We start from the raw sequence: 20,926 nt of genomic DNA on the forward strand, positions 1-20,926 counted from the left end.
TGCAGTACTTGAGATTTGTACATTGGAAAACTAGGATTCAAAATTGTTAAGTTAACTAATCTACAAGGTAGGATAGTATGCAGTAGGAACTGAGGTACCAAGGAAACACTGCTTGATAAAAAGTTATAACTAACAGGTGGGCACTTCTTGGCTCAGAAGGGATAGCATTGCTTGAGACAGAGCCTGAAATAAAAGTGTGTCCCCCACTTTCCACACTCTGTATCTATACTTGATTAATTCTTCTTTCATGATCAATTCAGGTCTCACCTTCCTTCTGCAGCTCTCAATCATTTGGGAGATAGGAGTGAAGACCTAACTGGCCTAAGAAATTATTTCTAATTCTTATTTAAGACAAGGCTAGATCCCTAATGTCAGGGTGATGTTGGATCCATAAAATGAGTTTGGAAGTATTCCCACCTCTTCAGTTTTCTTCAAAAAGTCTGAGAAGCTAAAGTAGACATCCAGATGGCCAACAGGCACATGAAAAGATGCTCAATGTCGCTCCTCAAGGGAAATACAAATTAAAACCACACTCAGATATCACCTCATGCCAGTCAGAGTGGTCTAAATGAACAAATCAGGAGACTAAGATGCTGGAGAGGATGTGGAGAAATGGGAACCCTCTTGCACTGTTGGTGGGAATGCAAATTGGTGCAGCCACTCTGGAAAACAGTGTGGAGGTTCCTCAAAAAATTAAAAATAGACCTACCCTATGACCCAGCAGTAGCACTGCTAGGAATTTACCCAAGGGATACAGGAGTACTGATGCATAGGGGAACTTGTACCCCAATGTTTATAGCAGCACTCTCAACAATAGCCAAATTATGGAAAGAGCCTAAATGTCCATCTACTGATGAATGGATAAAGAAATTGTGGTTTATATACACAATGGAGTACTACGTGACAATGAGAAAGAATGAAATATGGCCCTTTGTAGCAACGTGGATGGAACTGGAGAGTGTGATGCTAAGTGAAATAAGCCATACAGAGAAAGACAGATACCATATGTTTTCACTCTTATGTGGATCCTGAGAAACTTAACAGAAACCCATGGGGGAGGGGAAGGAAAAAAAAAAGAGGTTAGAGTGGGAGAGAGCCAAAGCATAAGAGACTCTTAAAAACTGAGAACAGACTGAGGGTTGATGGGGGGTGGGAGGGAGAGGAAGGTGGGTGATGGGTATTGAGGAGGGCACCTTTTGGGATGAGCACTGGGTGTTGTATGGAAACCAATTTGACAATAAATTTCATATATTGAAAAAAAAAGAAAAAGAAAAGTCTGAGAAAGACTGGCATTAATTCTTTAAATGTTTGGTAGGATTCACCAGTAAAGCCATCTGTTCCTGGAGCCATCTGCTTTTGGACTTTTCTGTGTTGGGAGGTGTTTGATTATTGGTTCAATCTCCTTATTTGTTTTTGGTCTATTTAGATTTTCTATTTTTTTCTGATTCAGTCTTGGTAGATTATATGTTTCTAGGAATTTGTCCATTTCTTTTAACTGAATTAGTTTGCTGCCATAAAATTGTTCATAGTAGTCCCTTATCATCCTTTGCATTTCTGTGGTATCAGGTATGGTATTTCCTATGATTTTTAGTATAATCTCTTTTTTCTTAGTTTAGTTGGATGCTTGTCAATTTTGTTTATCTTTTTTTAAAAACCAATTCTTAATTTCTTTGATCTTTTCTATTTTTCTAGTCTCTATTTCATTTATTTCTACTCTGATCTTTATTTCCTTCCTTCTACTAATTTTGGGCTTAGTTTGTCCTTCTTTTTCAAGTTCCTTGTTGTGTAAAGTTGTTTAAGATCTTTCCATTTTTTTTAATATACACATGTATCACTATAAACTTACCTGTCAAAACTGCTTTTCCAGTATCCCAGAGGTTTAGACATCCTGTGTTTCCATTTTCATTTGTTTCAAGATTTTTTTTTTTAATTTCTCTTTGGTTTCCCCTTTGATCTACTGGTTGGTCCGGAGTATGTTGTTTATTTTCCAAATGCTTGTAAATTTGCCAGCGTTCCTCTTGTTGATTTCTAGTTTCAAACTATTGTGTTTGAGAAAGATACTTGGTATGATTCTAATCTTAAATTTGCTAAGACTTGTTTTGTGGCCTATCATATGCTCTGTCCTGGGGAATGTTCCATGTACACTTGAAAAGAATGTGTATTCTGTTGCTGTTGGATGGAATATTCAAAGCCTTAGCTTATCACAGGGCTCAGTTTCTGTGCAAACAGCCCCCCCTGGGGGTTTGCCCACTTCTAAGCCAAGTCAGTTTTAATATACTTCTCATGAAAACAGCTTCTTCAGATTTTCTTGCAGTCTTTCTCTTTATGGGGTTCATATACAGCCCACAGGGTCAGAAGGAAGTAAGAAACCAGACTGTTCTTTCCATCTTAAAGCTCCCCAGCCCCTCCACCAGCTACTTCACAGACATCTCTGTCTTCTGTCATCTAGGTATACATGCCCCAAAGAAAATCAGTACCTCTGAAGACTCGTTTGTTTTCCTAAAAAGGCCAGGCATGTATGATCCAACTTGAAAAAGAATGCCCATGGTACTCATAATATTTATGTTTTTGCAGAATATTTAAGTTTTAAGGAAATATAAAGCGTTATATTTTGTCACTCAATTGGAAATTTGAACATACATGGGGTGTGTGATTTGTTTTGTTTTTTTCATTTGTTTCTATCTCTCTTTTTCTTTCCCCATTTAGGACCCACCCACATTCTGCTAAGTGTCACTATATCAAGAATTACTAATAGGAGGGTAACATAAGATCTTTATACCTGAAAACTAAATAGTGCATTTTGCTTATTATATTTTTAAAGATAGAAGTATCCAAGTTTGAAGCTTTGGAAGAAGTTAGTGCTGAGTTGAAGCTCAAACAATTGCTCTGGGATTCTTTATCTGAATGGGATCAACTCCAACAAGAATGGTTAAAGGTAAAACACACACCACACACACACACACACACACACACACACACACACACCAAAAAAACCCTCTCAATCCTGAAATCATTTTTTATTAATTAAATTTAAAATCCTAATAATATGAATTATGATTTTTAACAATCTAGAGTAGTCTTAATTAAGTAAAATATACAATGTTATAATTTTATGAGAATCATGATCAGCTCTCCAGTGAAATGTGCAAAGGTCTTTCTGTCACTGTATACCACAGAACAGAATGCATTCTTGTAAGGTAGGCTTCCTGAGGCCTCCATTTAAGAAGACTAAATGAAGGAAGCATCAAAAGACCTCACTGCATGAAGCTTAACTGCTTTGTGGCTTCTGAATACAGTGTTGTCATGATACACTCTACCAAAGTGTTCTTGAGGATTGTAGAATTTTATTTGTGATCTACACACTTTAGATTTCCGTTAGTTTAGGTTTCTGTTCTTCTTTTGACAACAAAGGAAACCATTTTGTTCACTGTGATGGAATAGAATCAGAGTAATGAGTTCCGAGCTCAACAGTAAATTACTTTAATTAGGGGGCCAAGGACCAACAGCCACCATAGAATTTGGTTTCTAGGGTCTACCAAAAATTCAAATCTTGATAAGGGTCAGCCCTCTAGAAGGGAGAATAGATGACCATCTATTCTTTTACATGTGATATAGACATGTTAGAAATACCATCAACTTTACAAATATTGTTTTTACACTTGCTCATTCAGCCTACTTGTGCTGATATCTATAATTAGAAGTCGCATGTCTGGGTTAAACACCAGTGACACAGAAAATGTTTGCCAGACAGCGTTCTAAGTGCTGGGTATACCAGTAGAGAATAAAAAGGACAGAGTCCAGACCTTCACAGAACTTATCTTTTGGTGAGGAAAACAGAAAACAAACAGATATATGCTACAATATCAAAGATTTTAAGTGTTCCTGTATAACTCCTTTATCACTTATCTCAGAGGTAGAAAATGTTCCTGAGGAGTAAAGAGAAAGCTTGAGAGTTTTCTCATTACCACCATACTTTAGAACAGAAACTTCAAAAATGGGATGATTTCATCAGAGGAAACACACAAAAAAACCCATTAGGGGACAGAAAGGAAGTATTGAACCTAGAAAGAAAAAAAGAAAAGGAAGGTTTATAAATACATATAACATACTAGTTTCAAATGTATAATCTGTATATATTGTGAAATGATCACTACAGTAAGTGTAGTTACCATCTATTGCCATATATAATTTTGGCAATTTTTTCCATATGATGAGAACTTTTAAGATCTCTTAGCAACTTTCAAATATATAATATAGTATTGTTAACTATAGTCACCATGCTCCACATTAAATCTCCGTGACTTATCTATTTTATAACTAGAAGTTTATATCTTCTTACTCCTTCACCCATTTCACCTACACCCACCTCTACCTCTGGCAGCCACCAATCTGTTCTCTATATATGTTTCTTTTCATTCCATTTTGTTTTGTTTCAGATTGCACATGTATGTTAGATCATACAGTATTTGTTTCTCTGTTTATATAACTGAGAAGTATATTTATAGATACATGTATATATTGGGGTACATCTTTTAATCATATATATTAAAAGTGTACATAATCAAATAATAGAAGACTACTGGGTGAGAAATTTCTAGTTAGTAGCCAGTTGTCTTTTTACAAGAGTTAGCTCTCGGGAATAAATTACAGGGATTGTAATACTGCATTTGATGATGTGGGAGACAAGAACATGAAAGGAATAAATAAGCGAGGCCTGATACACTACTGGCAATCTTAATAAGTAAAACCATTTCCAAAAGTATAGAGTTAACTTGGATTAACAATTTACCTACTGGAAAATCTGAGTAAAGTAAAAAATTTTACTGTTTCAAAGTTGCCCTTATCATATGTCTTAACTTTTTTTTTCTTCTGATTTTTATAGTCCAAATTTGACAGCCTGGATCCAGAAGTCCTAAATAGTCAAGTTTCTAAATATGCCAAATTTGTGACTCAATTGGAAAAAGGCTTGCCACCCAACAGTGTAGTTCCTCAGCTAAAATGTAAGGTGGAAAAAATGAAAGAAAAGGTAAGTTTGGTAGAAATTATTTCAAAAACTCCAGGTCAGTCCATTCATTAGTACCTGATGCTAATGAGACCAAAGTCCGGAATTCTCCCCTGTTTAAATTAGCTTAGCAGAGAGAAAAGAAAGAACAGACCAATTCAATTTTTTCAGAGACAGACCGCATCCTTATCTTCAATTGGCCAAATCATGAATTGAATACCTTGGTTCAGGGAGGGCATTCAGAGTAAGAGCTTCCCCCCCCCCCGACCCCCCCCCCCATCCCTTGTGTTAGGGATCTTAGTGCAGGAGGGGATGGGAAGATGCTGACCCACTCAGCCCTTAGACAGCCAGATGAGGCTAGTGCAGTCTGTCCATTTGTACCACCGGGCCAAACACACATGCCATTTTGTAGACATGCCACGATGTGAGGGTTGAGAAGCCCAGCAGTGGGTTTGTGAAGCTGGCTCTTTGAAGCCTAATGCTGCTAAACGAGTACTTGAAATGGGAAAGAAAGGGAGTATGATTTTATCCTTTTAAGCAGTTTTAGATTTTTAAAAAAAAGATGAGAGAAAGGACTAAAAGAAGACATGGGTAGGAAAAGTAAGCAAAACTTCAGGCACAACAAGAAGCAGTTTTTCCCCAAGAAGAGCGTTTTTGCAGTTTTTCCCTCTTTCGCTTTACAGTATGTAGTAAAAACGCTTTTCCAAAGTTACTTACGTCAGCCTCTTTGTTCTCCATTGCCCTTCGTGTGGTTATATCGTACAATTGTAAACAAATCTATTTGTCACAGTCTTTGTTCCATTTTGCATTCCTTCAAAGGTCTAGTGGATTTTTTTTAACTTGTATATAATAAAAGTCACTTTTTGTGGTATATAGTTCTGTGGGTTTTTACAAGTGGGTAAAATCATGTACCCAACACAACAGGACTCTACAGAATCATTCCATTACTCCCCAATTTCCCATCTGATGTTCTTTGTCATCAGCCCCTCCTTCCATCCCAGCCTTAGGCAACCACTGACCTGTTTTCTGTCCCTAAAGTTCTTCATTTTATAAATGGAATTTTAAAAGGAATGATACAATATACAGCCTTTTGGGTCTGTCAGTGTTCACTTAGAAAAATGCATTTAAGGGGCGCCTGGGTGGCGCAGTCGGTTAAGCGTCCGACTTCAGCCAGGTCACGATCTCGCGGTCCGTGAGTTCGAGCCCCGCGTCGGGCTCTGGGCTGATGGCTCGGAGCCTGGAGCCTGTTTCCGATTCTGTGTCTCCCTCTCTCTCTGCCCCTCCCCCGTTCATGCTCTGTCTCTCTCTGTCCCAAAAATAAATAAAAAACATTGATAAAAAAAAATTTAAAAAAGAAAAATGCATTTAAAATGCATCTAGGTACTTATCTTCAGAATATGTAACACACTCTTATAATTCAAAAATAAAAGGAGTAATAACCCTTTAAAATGGGCAAAGGATTTGAATAGACAGGTCCCTGAAGAAGATATATGAAAAGATGCTGAATATCATTAGCCATCAGGGAAATGCAAATCAAAGGTACAATGAGATACCAGTCCATACCCACTAGAATAGCTATCATCGAAAGGATAGATTATATAATAAGTGTTGGTGAGGATCTGGAGCAATTCGAACCCTTACATGTTGCTGGTGGAATTAGAAACTGGTACTGCTTCTTTGGAAAACAGTTTGGCAGTTTCTCAAAAGTAATTCCATTTCTAAGCATGTATCTAAGAGAATTGAAAACATATATTTACACAAACATGTGCACGTGAATGTTCTTAGAGGCATTATTCATCACAGCTAAAAGTGAGAATAAAGCAAATGTCTTCAACTAATGATTCAATCAACAAAATGTAATATATCCATACAATGGAATGTTATTCAGTAATAAAAAGGAATGAAGTACTGATACCTGCTACAGTATAGATGACCCTGAAAACATTATACTAAGTGAAAAAAGCTAGTCACAAAAAGACTACATAGCATATGGTGTCATAGATAGGAAATGTTCAGAATAGAGAAATCCATAGATAAGAGAAAGTAGATTCGTGGTTACTGGGCACTGTGGAGAAGCAGAAGTGGGTGGTGAGAGTTAATGGGTATGGGGTTTCCTTTTGGGGTGATAAGATAGTGATAGGTAGTTAATAGTGGTAGTTCTAAAATTAGATAGTGGTGATAGCTGTACAATCTCTGTGAATTAGAATATCTAAAAAAAGGATTCTTTCATGTTGTTATGTGAATCAACAGTTTATTTTTATTGCTGAGTAGTATTATTGCCATCGGTTTATCTATTCACCCATTGAAAGACATGTGGGTTATGACCAGTTTTAAAGCGATTATTAATAAGCTACTATACACAGTGATGTATAGCTTTTTGAGTGGACATGAGGTTTTGCTTCAGTGGGGTAGATAACTAGGAGTGAGATTACTAGGTGGCATGGTAAGTATGTGCATGTATATGTTTATAAGAAATTCCCCCAGTTGTATTTCAAAGGTAACGATTTGCCTTCCCACAAGCAGCGTGTGAGAATTCTAGCTGTTCCTCAGCCTCCCAGCACTTGTTCTCATTGGGGAGGGCTTTGTGTGGTGTGGCTTGGTTTTCATTTTAGCCACTCCGGTAAAGGTATAGAATAGCTCACAGTGGTCACCCTGCATTATGCTAGTGACTAATGATGTGGAGCATCTTTTTTTTAATGCTTCTCCTCCATCCTTTTATCTTCCTTGCTGAAATATCTGTTTGGCTCTTTGCCCAATTTTTAATTTAGTTGCTTGTTTTGTTATTACTGTGTTTTAAGAGCTCTTTACCTAATCTGGATCAAAGTCCTTTTTCAAATATGTAACTTGAAAATATTTTTTCCCACTCAGCAGCTTGTCTCTTTGGTCCCTTGCCAGTGACTTTCACTTGATCTTAGCCAAAAGGCCGAGAAGCGATGCCAGTGACTTTCAGAGCACAGACTGTGTTAACCCGAATAAAATTCAATTTATATGTTTTGCTTTTACGGATTATCTTTTTAGTATAGTACCTAAAAATGTTTTGCCAAACTTAAGGGTCACACAGATTTTCTCCTGTATTTTCCTCTAGAAGTTTTGTAGTTTTACGCTTTTTTTTACATTAAAGTTTATGATTTATTTTGAGTTATATTGCATAAAATATGACATATATGTCAAGGTTTACATTCTTTATATATCGATATCCATTTGATCCAGGACCACTATTTGAAAAGACCATCCTTTCTCCATTGAACCGTCCTTGCACCTTTGCAAAAAGTCAGCTGGCAATATTTTTTAGTCTGTTTCTGGGTTCCATTCTGTTTTGTTGTTCTGAGTCTATTCTTTCTCTGGTACTACACTGTCTTGATGACTATACTTAGTAAGTCTTGAAATCAGGTAGGCATAAGTCCTCCAAATTTGTTCTTTTTTCATAACTGTTTTGTCTATTCTAATTCCTTTACCTTTCCATATAAATCTTAGAATTAGGTTGTTGATATGTATAAAAAATTGTTGGCAAGTTTTGAAGGATTGTGTTGAATCTATAGATCAATTTGAAGAGAACTGACTTCTTAACCAGAGTGAATTTTCCAATCTATTACCAGCGTATCTCTTCATTTAGTTAAGTCTTCTTTTATTTTTTTCATTGAAGTTTTGTAGTTTCAATACATAGATTCTGCATGTATTTTATTAGATTTATAATTAAGTATTAATGTTATCCTGAATAATATTGTTTTTAATTTCAAATTTCAATTGTTCATTGCTGCTACATAGGAATACTATTGACCTTTGTATACTGATCTTATATCCTGTGAACTTACTAAATTCACTTTTTAATTTTAGGAGATTTTTATACATTAAAATGAATTGGGAAGTGTGTCTTCCTCTTCTGTTTTCTGGAGGAGATGGTGTAGAATTAACATTATTTCTTCTTTAAATTTTTAGCACAATTCACCAGGGAAGCCATTGCAGCATTAAATTTTCTTTATTGGGAGGATTTGAACTAGAAATTGAATTCCTTGATACATATTGAATTATTTGGGTTATCTTTTTTTTCTTGAGGAGTTTTATAGTGTATTTTTGTATATATAGACATAGAGTTAATCATGGTATTTCTTTATTATCCTTTAAAAGTATGTGGGATCAGAAGTGATGTCTTTTTCATTGTTGATTTTGGTCATTTGTATCTTCTATATAGATTTGTCTGTTCTCTGTCTGCTTATCTATCTGTCTGCCAACTAATTCATCCATTCATTCAGTTGTTTATTTGTGTCAATATGAACTTGTGGATATATATTTTATTAGAGTATAATAAATATAATAATATAATAAATATATAATGCAATACTACATTATTTATTGTTTGCTTAAATCATTACCACTTTGGCCATCAAGATTCTCTCAGTTGACTTCTGTGTCCCTTTGATGTACCCCATCATTTTCATTTTTTTTTTGTACTTTTACCTTTACATGTACTGTAAGCATGATATATTGCTGCTAATTTATTTTATATCATCATCTTTCAGGACAATAAAAATAGGAAACAAAATGAAATTTATTTTGCCTCTATTCCACTTCCAGTGTTCTTCATTTCTTTGTATGGATCTAAGATTCTGATTCATAGCATATTCATTCTGCCTGAAGCACTTCCTTTAATATTTCTTATTGAGTAGGTATGCTAACAATGAATTCCCTAAATTTCCATTTTGAAAAAGTCTTTATCCTTTATTTTGAATGATAATTTAACTGGATATATAATTCTAAGTCAACAGGTTTTGTTTTTTCTTTCAGCAATTTAAAAGTGTCCTTTCATTGCTTTCTTGCTTGCATGGTCTGACAAGAAATCTGCTCTAGTTCTTGTCCCCGTTCTTCTGTAGATAATATGTATTTTTTGGTTGGGCTGCCTTCAAGATGATCTCGTTTTCTTAGTTTTTGTCAGTATATAATGTGATATGCCCAGGTATGTGTTGTTGTCGTTGTTTACAGTTTGCATTTATCCTGCTTAGCATTCTCTGAGTTTCTTGGATCTGTGGTTTGGTGTCTGTCTTTAATTTGGGGGGAAAAAAATGCGGCCATTATTTTTTCTTTGGGATTTCTATTGCATATTTTAGACCACTTGATTGCTGTCCTTTAGCTCTTGGATGTTCTGTTCTGTTCTGTGGTTTTGGTTTTTGTTTTTGGTTGCTTGTGTTTCTTTTGTTTTCACTATTTTTTCTCATGTGTCAGTTTGGGGAATTTCTACTCACTTATCTTCCAATTCACTGATTCCTTGGCTGTGTCAAGCTCAACAAAGGCATTCTTTGTCTCTCTTGCTGCCTTTTTCAATTCTAACATTTATTTAATTTGTAATTATAGCTTCACCCTTCCTATTGACATTTCCCATCTGATCTTGTATGTTGCCTACTTTTTCCACTAGAGCCATTAACATATTAATTACAGTTATTTTGAATTCTCTATTAATTTCAACATTGTGTGTATCCTATCTTTCTGTTTCCTTTGTCTCTTAAATGTATGTTTATCTTCACTTTTTATACGGTTCTTACATTTTTATTGAAAGGCAAACATCTTATATGGTACAGTAGATACTAGAGTAAATAATTTTTATGTCTTTCCTTCTACTTGGCTTTTTGTATGGCATGCTATCTTAAATATAGTAAGGAGTTGGGCTGGATTTGAGGTTTGATGTTGCTATGGTTACCCTTAGTCTATTACAGCCTTCAAATTATTCTTTTGATAACTTGTGTTTATGGTTTGCCAAAGATTATTTTTTCAACTTTTGTTTCTCTGTGGCCTTGGGTCCTCCCTTTTTATTGTCCCCAGAGAAAATCTGTATTTTACAGCTAACCAGTCTGTATTGTACTGTTATTTTTATTCAATATTTGTTAGCCTGATGGGAGAGATGAGGAGGGGCATTCCCTCATGTGCTGATTAAGCCTCTATCTTAGCAAGGCACTAAGTCCCTTGTGCTTAGACTTCTGACCTTCACAGGTGTTCCTGCCCCTCCTCTAGCTGTAGTAATGAGCCTAGAATGTGTTTCTTTCTATTCCCCATGAGTAGAACTTTTATTTTTCCAGTTCTGTTTCTCCAGTTATATACAGAAATCTACAATGGGTTATTACCAGTGTTTAAAATGACAGTGTTTGTTGCTCACTTCCCTGACATTAAGTCTTTTGTTCCATAAAGAAACTAGGAGAAATGGGTTGGTTAGAGTTATAATAGTAGCTGTTATTTTCCTTCCCCAGCCAGTACCATCAGGTAGGCTTTCTTAGGATTCTCCCCACTCTTCCCTGTGAACACCTCTATATTTGTAGCCCCCAGGGACTTCACACTCTCATGCTACCCTACTCTCACTCTTTAGCAATTGATTTGTAAAATTTAGCTGAATCTTCTTACTAGCTTAAATGGCAACCCAAGGCATCTGTCCTTGGTAAGCAAATTCTCAGGTCCTGTTTTTTTGCTATAGAGAAACCAGTCTCTCCCCAAATTTGAGTTTGTTGGTTGCCCTGCAACCTTAATTTTTTAGTGGGCTTGATAGAAGTCATTAATTTTTCATTTGTCCAGATATTTCTTTTTGTAAGAGTGTAAGTAGTGTTCATTCCAATTCTCTACATTCCTGAATTAAAACCAGAAGCCTTGAGCTATGTTTTTAAGATAAAAAGCAAGGTGCCTTTGAGAGTGTTTGCTTTCCAGCTTCCAGTTATCACTGACTTGAGGAATCCAACTTTGAAGCCAAGACATTGGGCAGCTATTGAACAAACAGTTGACGCCACCCTAGTGGACCTTGACATTCCATTAACCTTGGAGAAGCTCTCTGAGTTGCATGTTTTCGATTTTGGCCAAGAAATCCAGGACATTTCTGGACAGGCTTCTGGAGAAGCTGCCTTAGAAATAATTCTTAAAAAGGTAAACCTGAAAAATATATATTCTCAAGATCAGGGAATATAAAGGTTTTCATATTCAGCATGAAGATCACCAACTTTTGATTCACCTAGATGGATTTTTCAACTCTGCAGCTTTCACCCTCTCGTTATCAGGCATCTTTCTGTTCTTTCCCTACATTTATTATCATTATCATTATCATCAGCACTTTTATCAATATCCTCTTTCAACTTAGCTTCAAGCCCAATAGGAACTTGTTAACAACGAAGTTTGAAATTGGCATGCTTATTTAAAAAACCACATACCAAGGAAGATCTTTTATAGCAAAATACATTATCTTTCAAACTACTAAAAAAAACAAAACAAAACTGTGAAATGCTACAAAAGACATTGAAGAAACTTCCCTACTTAGGCTACTTACCTCCTTATCCTAAAAATACACACATACCTACAAATCACCTGTGTAAAAAAATATTTTCCTTATAGTTTTTTGATATTTCCCTTATATTAAAGCATAAAGTGGTAAGGATACACATTAAGGTATCACAAGTTATTCTTAGGTATTAATGTTTGTCAATAAAATTTAGCTTATCAGTATGCATTAACCAAGAAGAAAATATTGAGTTTTAAAGGCAGTCAGGAGGAGAATGGGATAATTATGGATTTTTCACTTATTTCTTTTTTTTATTAAATATATTTATTGTTATATTGGTTTCCATACAGCACCCAGTGCTCATCCCAACAGGTGCCCTCCTCAATGCCCATCTTCATTTATTTCATTCTACATATATTTATTGAGCGCTTAAACACAAATGAATTTAGGTATTCTAAGATTTGAATTATTTCTAAGGTGGAAGATTCTTGGAAAACAACTGAATTTGTCGTTCTCCCTCACCGTGACTCCAAAGATGTGTTTATCCTGGGTGGCACAGATGACATACAGGTGGGTAACTGAGTTATTGAAAACCTGTGGTAAAGATTTTTTAAGTCAGACCTACCCCTGAATCTTCTGTAGGAGGTTATGATGAAGAAATGAAATATGAGAGTTACTGAATAAGAAAAAATCTATTTGGAAAGGCAAAATATGAATATGAATAAATGACATGAATGCTTGTACATGAATATCTAGCAAAGCAATAAATATGGCATATATATATGTCGTGTGTATGTGTGTGTGTGTGTGTGTGTGTGTGTGTGTGTGTGTGTGTGTGAATTATGATCCTGCAGTTAACTGTTGAGGAATTTAGAAAAGCCAGAGATAATTTATGGTTGAAGTGATCAGAGAACCCTTCCTAGACCAGCCAAGACATGCTGGACTTGAAAGAGTAAATGGGATTTGACAGACATAGATGAGAATGAAGGGCATTTCAAACCATTTAAATGAGGCAAAAAACAAAACAAAACAAAACAAAACATGAACAAGCATTTCAGATTCATAGCACACTAGGAAACTAGGTTCACTTGAATTTTTTTGAGATGGGAAATAGATGACCATACTCTATGAATAACAAAAGAAAATAAATCTAATCCATGTTTTTGGAATATTCTTCATGACTTAAAATCCAAGGGCACCTTTGTTTAACCAAAGGATCTGTGTCTTATGGCCTAAATATAAAAAGCAAAGCCCTGGCCCATTAGAGTGTACCCAGGTCAGAACTAGGGATGCAATGGCTTTGCTGGGTGTAGGTTGGAAGAGTAAGGCCAGATGTCACTCTGGGCAGTGGATGGCAGAGCAGACCCAAGATGAAAATCAGGCAGGATGAGGCCAAGTGGTGCTAGGTGGTGGCACTTCTGTTCTCAAGAAATTCACAACTTAAATAGAGCAATTAAAATCCTTTAGATTCACACACACATTTTTTGAATGCACATGTCTTGTGAGGGTTGCTGTAGTGTAAGGTGGGGGAAGTAGGGGAAGAAGGTAGAGGGAACACTGTTCGTAGTTATTCTGAGCTTCATGTGAATGAGTTCAGTTTCCCTCTTCCTCAAGATAATTGAGAGAAAGTGACGTTTCATTGGTAGAGGAGACAGCTAATTTTGCAAGTTTTGAGTACTTTGAGAAATATATGTGCTGCCGAAGCGAGCACAAGTACTTTGAGAAATAAAAGCCTGCATGACCAAATGGTATAAAGAAGATACCAGATACCTAAAAGTAGGGGAAGTGAGGAAAAGAGTATTGAGCCAAACAGAAACATGTGCCATTAATAATTACAGAAACAGCTAAGATTTGGCAATCAAAAGTTCTCTTCTCAGTGACTTTTGAGAGAATATCATGATAAAGTGGATAAGGAAGGGAAGTGGATGGGTAGGAAACAGTAGGTGGTACTAAGCTATTTATTCAAAAAGCTTCTAAGTGGACTCTTGGGATTAAATATCTGTATTATCATTGAGAGCACAAACACATGTTGCATGTTTTTGTCTTTCTTTAAAGGTCCTTCTTGATGACAGCACCATCAACATTGCAACCATTGCCTCATCACGTTACGTTGGTCCACTGAAAACTCGAGTGGATGACTGGCAGAAACAACTTGCTTTATTTAATCAAACACTGGTAAGTGAGGACAATTTCAATTCATGCACTCAGAAAATTGGAGAGCCACAGAACCTTAGAAGTCATTTCAATCATTTAAATATTATGTAGTTTAGGGGCGCCTGGGTGGCGCAGTCGGTTAAGCGTCCGACTTCAGCCAGGTCACGATCTCGCGGTCCGTGAGCTCGAGCCCCGCGTCGGGCTCTGGGCTGATGGCTCAGAGCCTGGAGCCTGTTTCCCATTCTGTGTCTCCCTCTCTCTCTGCCCCTCCCCCGTTCATGCTCTGTCTCTCTCTGTCCCAAAAATAAATAAACGTTGAAAAAAAAAATTTTAAATATTATGTAGTTTAGATACAAGATTTAATTGTCAATATTTTATTATGTTCAGAATGTAAGGAAAATGCCAATATACTAAGCTCTTCTTTATATGATTATGCCATCTCCTTGTATTAGTTATTTTTGCCATGAAACAGAATACCACAAACTTGGTGGTATAAAACAGTGTACATTTATTAGCCCACAGTTTCTGTGGGTCAGGAGTTCAGATGTGGCTTAAACCGGGTCTCCTACTTAGGGTCTCAAAGGTTCAATCAAGATGTGGGCCAGGACTCAATTCACATCAGAAGTTCAGCTCAGGGAGGGTTCCCTTCCAAGCTCACTCAGGTTGTTAGCAGAAATCATTTCTTTGCAACTCTGGGACTAAGGGCTTCAGTTTCTTGCTGGCTGTTAGCTGGAAGTCATCCTCAGCTCCTATATGTTCCCCACATTTTTTGTTTATTTGTAAGTCTATTGCTTCAGTGAAACAAAAACTGACAGTGTGGTATGAAGTTTACATTTAAAGTTTTCACAGCAACCTACCACATGCCTGAAAAGACCTTACAATGGAGTCTAGATGCCGGTCTAGATGGTGTCAAGTACTGATGGGTATCATGATTCAAGATAGCATTTTGGGTATTAGTTAAATCTTAAGATTAAAAAAAGTGTGTGTGTGTGTGTGTGTGTGTGTGTGTGTGTGTGTGTGTGTGTTTTAAAGTGACCACTGCCCCAGTCAAAAGACCCGGGCTTTTGAAATCATTCAGCTCTTAAAATGACTCAATAAGCATGTGTTGTCACATGTGAGAACACAGCATGACTGAATCCTGCCACCAATGGTTTCAGAATTCAAAGTTCAAAAAACCAGAGAGGCTCCAGGAGTTTTTCACTCTAAGAACATGAGCCCTTGTGTTTCCCTACTCTCATTCCCCATGTACCACCCTCTTCCCCTCCCTAAGTACTTCAGCTAGTGACTTGGATGGACAAGCTGATACTTATAACCTAAATGATTGGAAAGAAAGGGGCTTCATGTCAATTTGAAGACTTAGCACCTCTAAGACACAGCAATCTGCCTATGCATATACTCCAATAAAAGATTTTTCCCTCCTCAACCAGTTTCCATCCCAAAATGGCAGGGGGCTTTGGTCACTTATTAACTGGCTTAGACCTTGTCTGGCAACAGAATTAAGCTCAGGCAGGGAGCACCTTGGTTTATAAGCTGCAGGCATTCACAGCTTTTAAACAGCTTCTCACAGTGCTGCAGCAACTTCACATTTACTGGAAAAACATGCACTGTTGCTTGAAGTCTCCTTGGTACCCTTCCTTGTGGTACACCCTTCCCTTTTACTTTATTCTACTTCAGATTATCCCACAGTGAAACAAAGAACCCACTTATACTGATCTTTGTTCCCATCCAATCTCTCTCTTAGACTAAAGATTTTTAGCTTGATTTAATTATGTTTATATATTCTAATATGAAAAGTTATCTGTTTCATATATGTTTATATATTCTAATATGAAAAGTTATCTGTGAAATAATACACTAAGTAGGAAACGATAATTTGTTCCAATTTTGATTCATAGAGATCTTTTTCAGGAATCCACCCTCTTGGATGAACACTTTACAGTCTGACCCCTGTTTGGCCTCTACTGATGGCTGAGCCAAGCCAGAATTAACTGTGTAGAAAGTATGAGACCTGCGATAAATCAGGGAGTGGTTGTGACACTAGGCTTTAGGCATAACCCCCAAATCTGGAGTGAGAAGTGAGAAACTCTTTCACAGATGTTGGGCCTATGCATGCAATGGCAGGAGGCATAGGAGACCGTGAGATCTACAGCCCCAACACTGCAGTTCTGGTTTCTTTGATTAACCATGCTTCTCCAAGGGGAGAAGCAATGGGTGATTTTCTTCTTCCTCCAGTCCTCTGGGTTTGCCACATGCTCTGTCACAAGCAGATTTTACTCTTTTGATTGAAGAAAATAAATCCTGTTTCTTTTTTAAAAAGGAAGAGAGGGAAGAATATAGAGACAATTGAGGCAAAAATAAAAAACACCTTTTTTTTGGAGAGCCTTGTCTATATTTGGAAATAGTCACTTAACAACACTTCCCAACCCTTCATATTTCTTTTAGCATCTTGCTTCCCCTGAGACTGTCTGCTCTGAGCATTTTAATCCTCTTTCTCTGGGTCCCTTCTGATTACCATACAGTAGATTCCTTATAACTCTACTCAGTAGAAGAGGGGTAGAAATTAGGCTGCAGTGAGTCTTGGACCTTTTAAGGAGGTTCCATCTCAAAGAAACTGTGTGAAGCTCCCCCAGTGAAAGATATAGTGAGTCCCCATGTAATTACTTTTAAGGTAACTGTGTTTTTAATTCAGGATTAAAAATTGATAATGCTCATATTTTTCTCCTAGGAAGAGTGGCTGAACTGTCAGCGAAACTGGCTCTACCTAGAAAGTATTTTTAATGCTCCAGATATTCAGAGGCAATTGCCTGCCGAGGCTAAGATGTTCCTTCAAGTGGATAAGTCATGGAAGGAAATCATGAGGAAGGTGAACCGGTTGCCTAATGCTCTTCGAGCCGCTACTCAACCAGGTATAAAACACAATTTCAAAAACACACAAAAAGACTTTACAGGCATCTAAACTGTTTAACGCCTATAAAGTTCTAACAATATGTGGTACGCTCGATCCTTGATTCTTGTCAGTATTAGTGACCAGGAATATTTGATACTCTTATTGAACGATGTGAATTGAACACTGTTGTTGTTGTTGTTTTTGTTGTCGTTGTTGTTATCATTGTTATTGTTACCTCTCAGCTTAGTTCGTAGTTTTGGCACCCAAGAATCTGATTTTTTTTTTGCTGCTTTTATAATTTGGGGATGCTGCCACAGAGTATCAATGATGCTTACATGTCACAATTTGACTACAAGACATATATTCACATTCCGTTGACCCATTCTGCTAAAGCTCTCATAGACTTATGACTGGAAAATTTTCCACATCTTATTTTTCATTAATTCATTAAAATATTTAAAAATTGGGGCACCTGGATGGCTCAGTCAGTTGAGTGTCCAGCTCTTGATTTCGGCTCATTTCTGATCCCAGGGTCGTGGGACCAAGTCCGCATCAGGCTCCATGCTGAGAATGGAGCCTGCTTAAGATTCCCTCTCTTCCTCTGCCCCTCTGCCCCACTTGTGCTCTCTGCCTCTAAAATATTTAAAAATATATATTTAAAAATATTACCATGAATTATAATTCTAAATCTCGAGATTGAAATGTTATTTAATAAGGTCTATTTTTAGGGATATGGAATCAAAGCATTAGTGCGTGCACACACATGGTTATTGAACTTTATCAAAGCCTCAGCAAGCTTGCTAGTTGTTCTCCAAATGGCAGCATATGACCTTTCCTGGTGAATACCTCCAGACAGCTTCCCTGTCAAGCAGAGGCAGTCTGCTGGGCTATGCTCTTTGCCCAAAGACTCTTACATAAAACAGAAACAAAAAGGAAAAACTATATGGTGTGATAGAATTGAAAATTTTTAAACTTTGGGTCTCTAAAGATCACCCACACTCCTTGGCTTTTAGTCACCTTCTAGTCAGCAACTCTCTCCAACCTCTGCTTCTGTCTTCACTTCTCCTCTGTCTCTGACCCTTCTGCCTCCCTCCTATAAGAACCCCTGTCATTACATTGGGCCCACTAGATGATCCAAGATAATCTCCCTTCCCGTGATCACTGGTCACACCTACCAACTTCCTTTTTCCATATAGACTAATGTATTCTCAGGTTGTGGGGATTAGAACATGGCCGTAACTGAGAGACCTTTATTCTTCCTACCACATGCATATTCAAACCTTTTGCTGCAAAATAGTCAAGTGTTTGATAATAGAGTGTTGCCCCAGTCTCTACTGGACTTGTTCTATAACAAGTTAAATTAAAATTTAAAAAAATTAAATTAAAAAAAATTAAAAATTAAAATTAAATTAAAAAATTTTAAAATAAAAAAATTTTTTAATGAAATTGAAAAAATACATGATTCCAAAATACCTCTGGTCCTAGGGATTTCAGATGAAAAAGTGTGGACCTATATTTGTCATTTCACATGATGATAAAGCTGTGAAGAAAAATTCAGCAGCATAAAGAGGGGGGCTAGAGAATAGCTGGGGGCTGCCGTGTGTGTGTGTGTGTGTGTGTGTGTGTGTGTGTGTGTGTGTGTGTGACATGGAAGACTTTTTTTGATAAAGTGGCTTTTAGGCAGAAAGCAGGAGGCATGAGGGAATGAGACACCTTTGTGACTACGGGAGAGTTATTAAAGGCAGAGAGAAGAACAAAGGCCAAGTCCCTAAGGTGAGCACGCACTCAGCAGGCACAATGGTTCCTGCACTCCTAGCCCCACCCCCAAGTGGGGGGGGTGCCAGCTAAAAAAATGTTTCAGGTTGAATACTTGTTTGTGGTAAATATTAAGACTAATATTAAATAATGTTATTAAAAGTAATAGTTAGCATTCTTAGCCAACCCCCCAAGTTTAATTTTTTTTGACCATTTTTATCAAATAAAACCAAAGCTTTAAAGAATGTTAATATCATATTTTACTTCCAATTAAAATTATATTTTCTATTTTTTTAACACAGTTTTACCAGTACCTTTTTCCTTCCCCTCTCCCCCTAATAAACAGGACTTCTGGAGACTTTTCAAAATAATAATGCATTACTTGACCAAATTCAAAAGTGTCTAGAGGCATATTTAGAATCAAAAAGAGTTATCTTTCCAAGGTAAGTTTATAAAGCAACTTATGATAGTTTTAGTAGTGAAGACTATTCAATTAATTTAAAAGGACATACTTAAAAACAAATCATAACATCAAAACCAGGTGATGTTCCCATAACATCAGGAAACCAGAGCAAGAAACAAGAAAGATGTGTGATAATGGTGATCCAGCTGGCATGTTGATTGGGGAGTATAAATCTTAAGGATACAGTTTTTGGTAAAGGAGGTAAAGGTGCTGGAGGGATTCTTGGTCTCAGCATCGTTCCATTGTTGGGTGCGCATGTATGTGCCTGCCTGTGTGTGCATGTCCACAGATGTGCACGCAAAAAGTCAGAGAACCCTGTGTTGCCTGAGCAGGTTTCTTTGGATTAATCAGTGCCCTAAGAGTGTCACTGGAAAAGCTTTCCAAGAGGTCATTTCACAAACTCCAAATTAAATTGTTTACTCATCTCTTTATTACAAAAGCATAACAAATGTTAAAGAGCTAAAGATACAAAGAAGAAAATGCTGGATCCCTGCCCCAATGGGGCTCATGGTCAACAGGTGAATAGTCCTATAAATAAACTATTATAATATACTTATATAACACCAGAATAAACTACTCGATGGTAGCCAACTTCAGTTATTAGGGCACACTGTACTGTAACACAGAGGACATTGACAAAATGGTTTATCTTTCATGATATTTTCCTGTTAGTTGTTAAGGAAATGGCCATTAAGGTCTGTCCTAGGACAAGTACTATGGCACCCAAGGCTAGGTGCTTCTCTGGGTTACTTGGTTGAGAGGGTTTGTTGTTGGGTACCAGGACAGAGCATGTGTGTACATGAGAAATCCAAGATCCAGAAGATCAGTGGTTCCCAACTTGAATCTCCCGAAGCCAGAGGAAGTCCATACACTACATTTGATATCTAAAAAAACAAACAAACAAACAAACAAACAAACAAACAAACACCACAGAAACAAATTTACCTGTGATAATATTGAATACCAAAAAGCATCAGGTTTTATTTGTTCTTTTGCTTATAACTGCATGAACTAGGTCTGCAACATGTATATTATGTCAGAAGGCTCTATGTGGTGTTGATTTTACCCTGTGGGCCTTAATAAAGACTTACTATGAGCTGCATCCCAAGTTAGGTCCTAGGGACACAAGATGAATACAATACTGTTCCTGCTCTCACATGGCTCATGGCCCAATGTTTATAGTTATCATTAGTTGAAAAAAAAAAGGCATGGGCACAAATTAATTATTACTGTATGGTAAAGAAGGAGAACTGATAAAAGCCCAATCAAAAGCATCTTTATTTCAAACTAATAACTGCCTTTGCATTTCCTGCTGGTGGCTAGTTTCTTCCTGCCCCTGGACAAAGTCTTGAGCAGACCTCATGAATTTTCTAGTCATTCTCAGATAATAATGCAACCAAGCAAACAAAACTTCTTGTTACG

At 36.9% G+C, this 20,926-nt stretch overlaps 1 protein-coding gene across 9 annotated transcripts in view; it reads left to right on the plus strand.

Annotated features, from left to right (window-relative positions):
- DNAH6 (dynein axonemal heavy chain 6) overlaps positions 1-20,926 on the plus strand; it is a 246,725-nt gene that overhangs the window by 86,775 nt on the left and 139,024 nt on the right. For all 9 annotated transcript variants that reach the window (XM_045054471.1, XM_045054474.1, XM_045054475.1 and 6 more), the window contains 7 exons: positions 2,822-2,935; positions 4,883-5,026; positions 11,684-11,896; positions 12,723-12,815; positions 14,301-14,420; positions 17,125-17,305; positions 19,388-19,484. In XM_045054471.1, the coding sequence (XP_044910406.1) occupies positions 2,822-2,935; positions 4,883-5,026; positions 11,684-11,896; positions 12,723-12,815; positions 14,301-14,420; positions 17,125-17,305; positions 19,388-19,484 (962 nt within the window). The remainder of the gene's footprint in view (positions 1-2,821; positions 2,936-4,882; positions 5,027-11,683; positions 11,897-12,722; positions 12,816-14,300; positions 14,421-17,124; positions 17,306-19,387; positions 19,485-20,926) is intronic.

The sequence above is a fragment of the Felis catus genome, chromosome A3 (assembly GCF_018350175.1).
Source record: "Felis catus isolate Fca126 chromosome A3, F.catus_Fca126_mat1.0, whole genome shotgun sequence".
Taxonomy (NCBI): Eukaryota; Metazoa; Chordata; class Mammalia; order Carnivora; family Felidae; genus Felis; species Felis catus.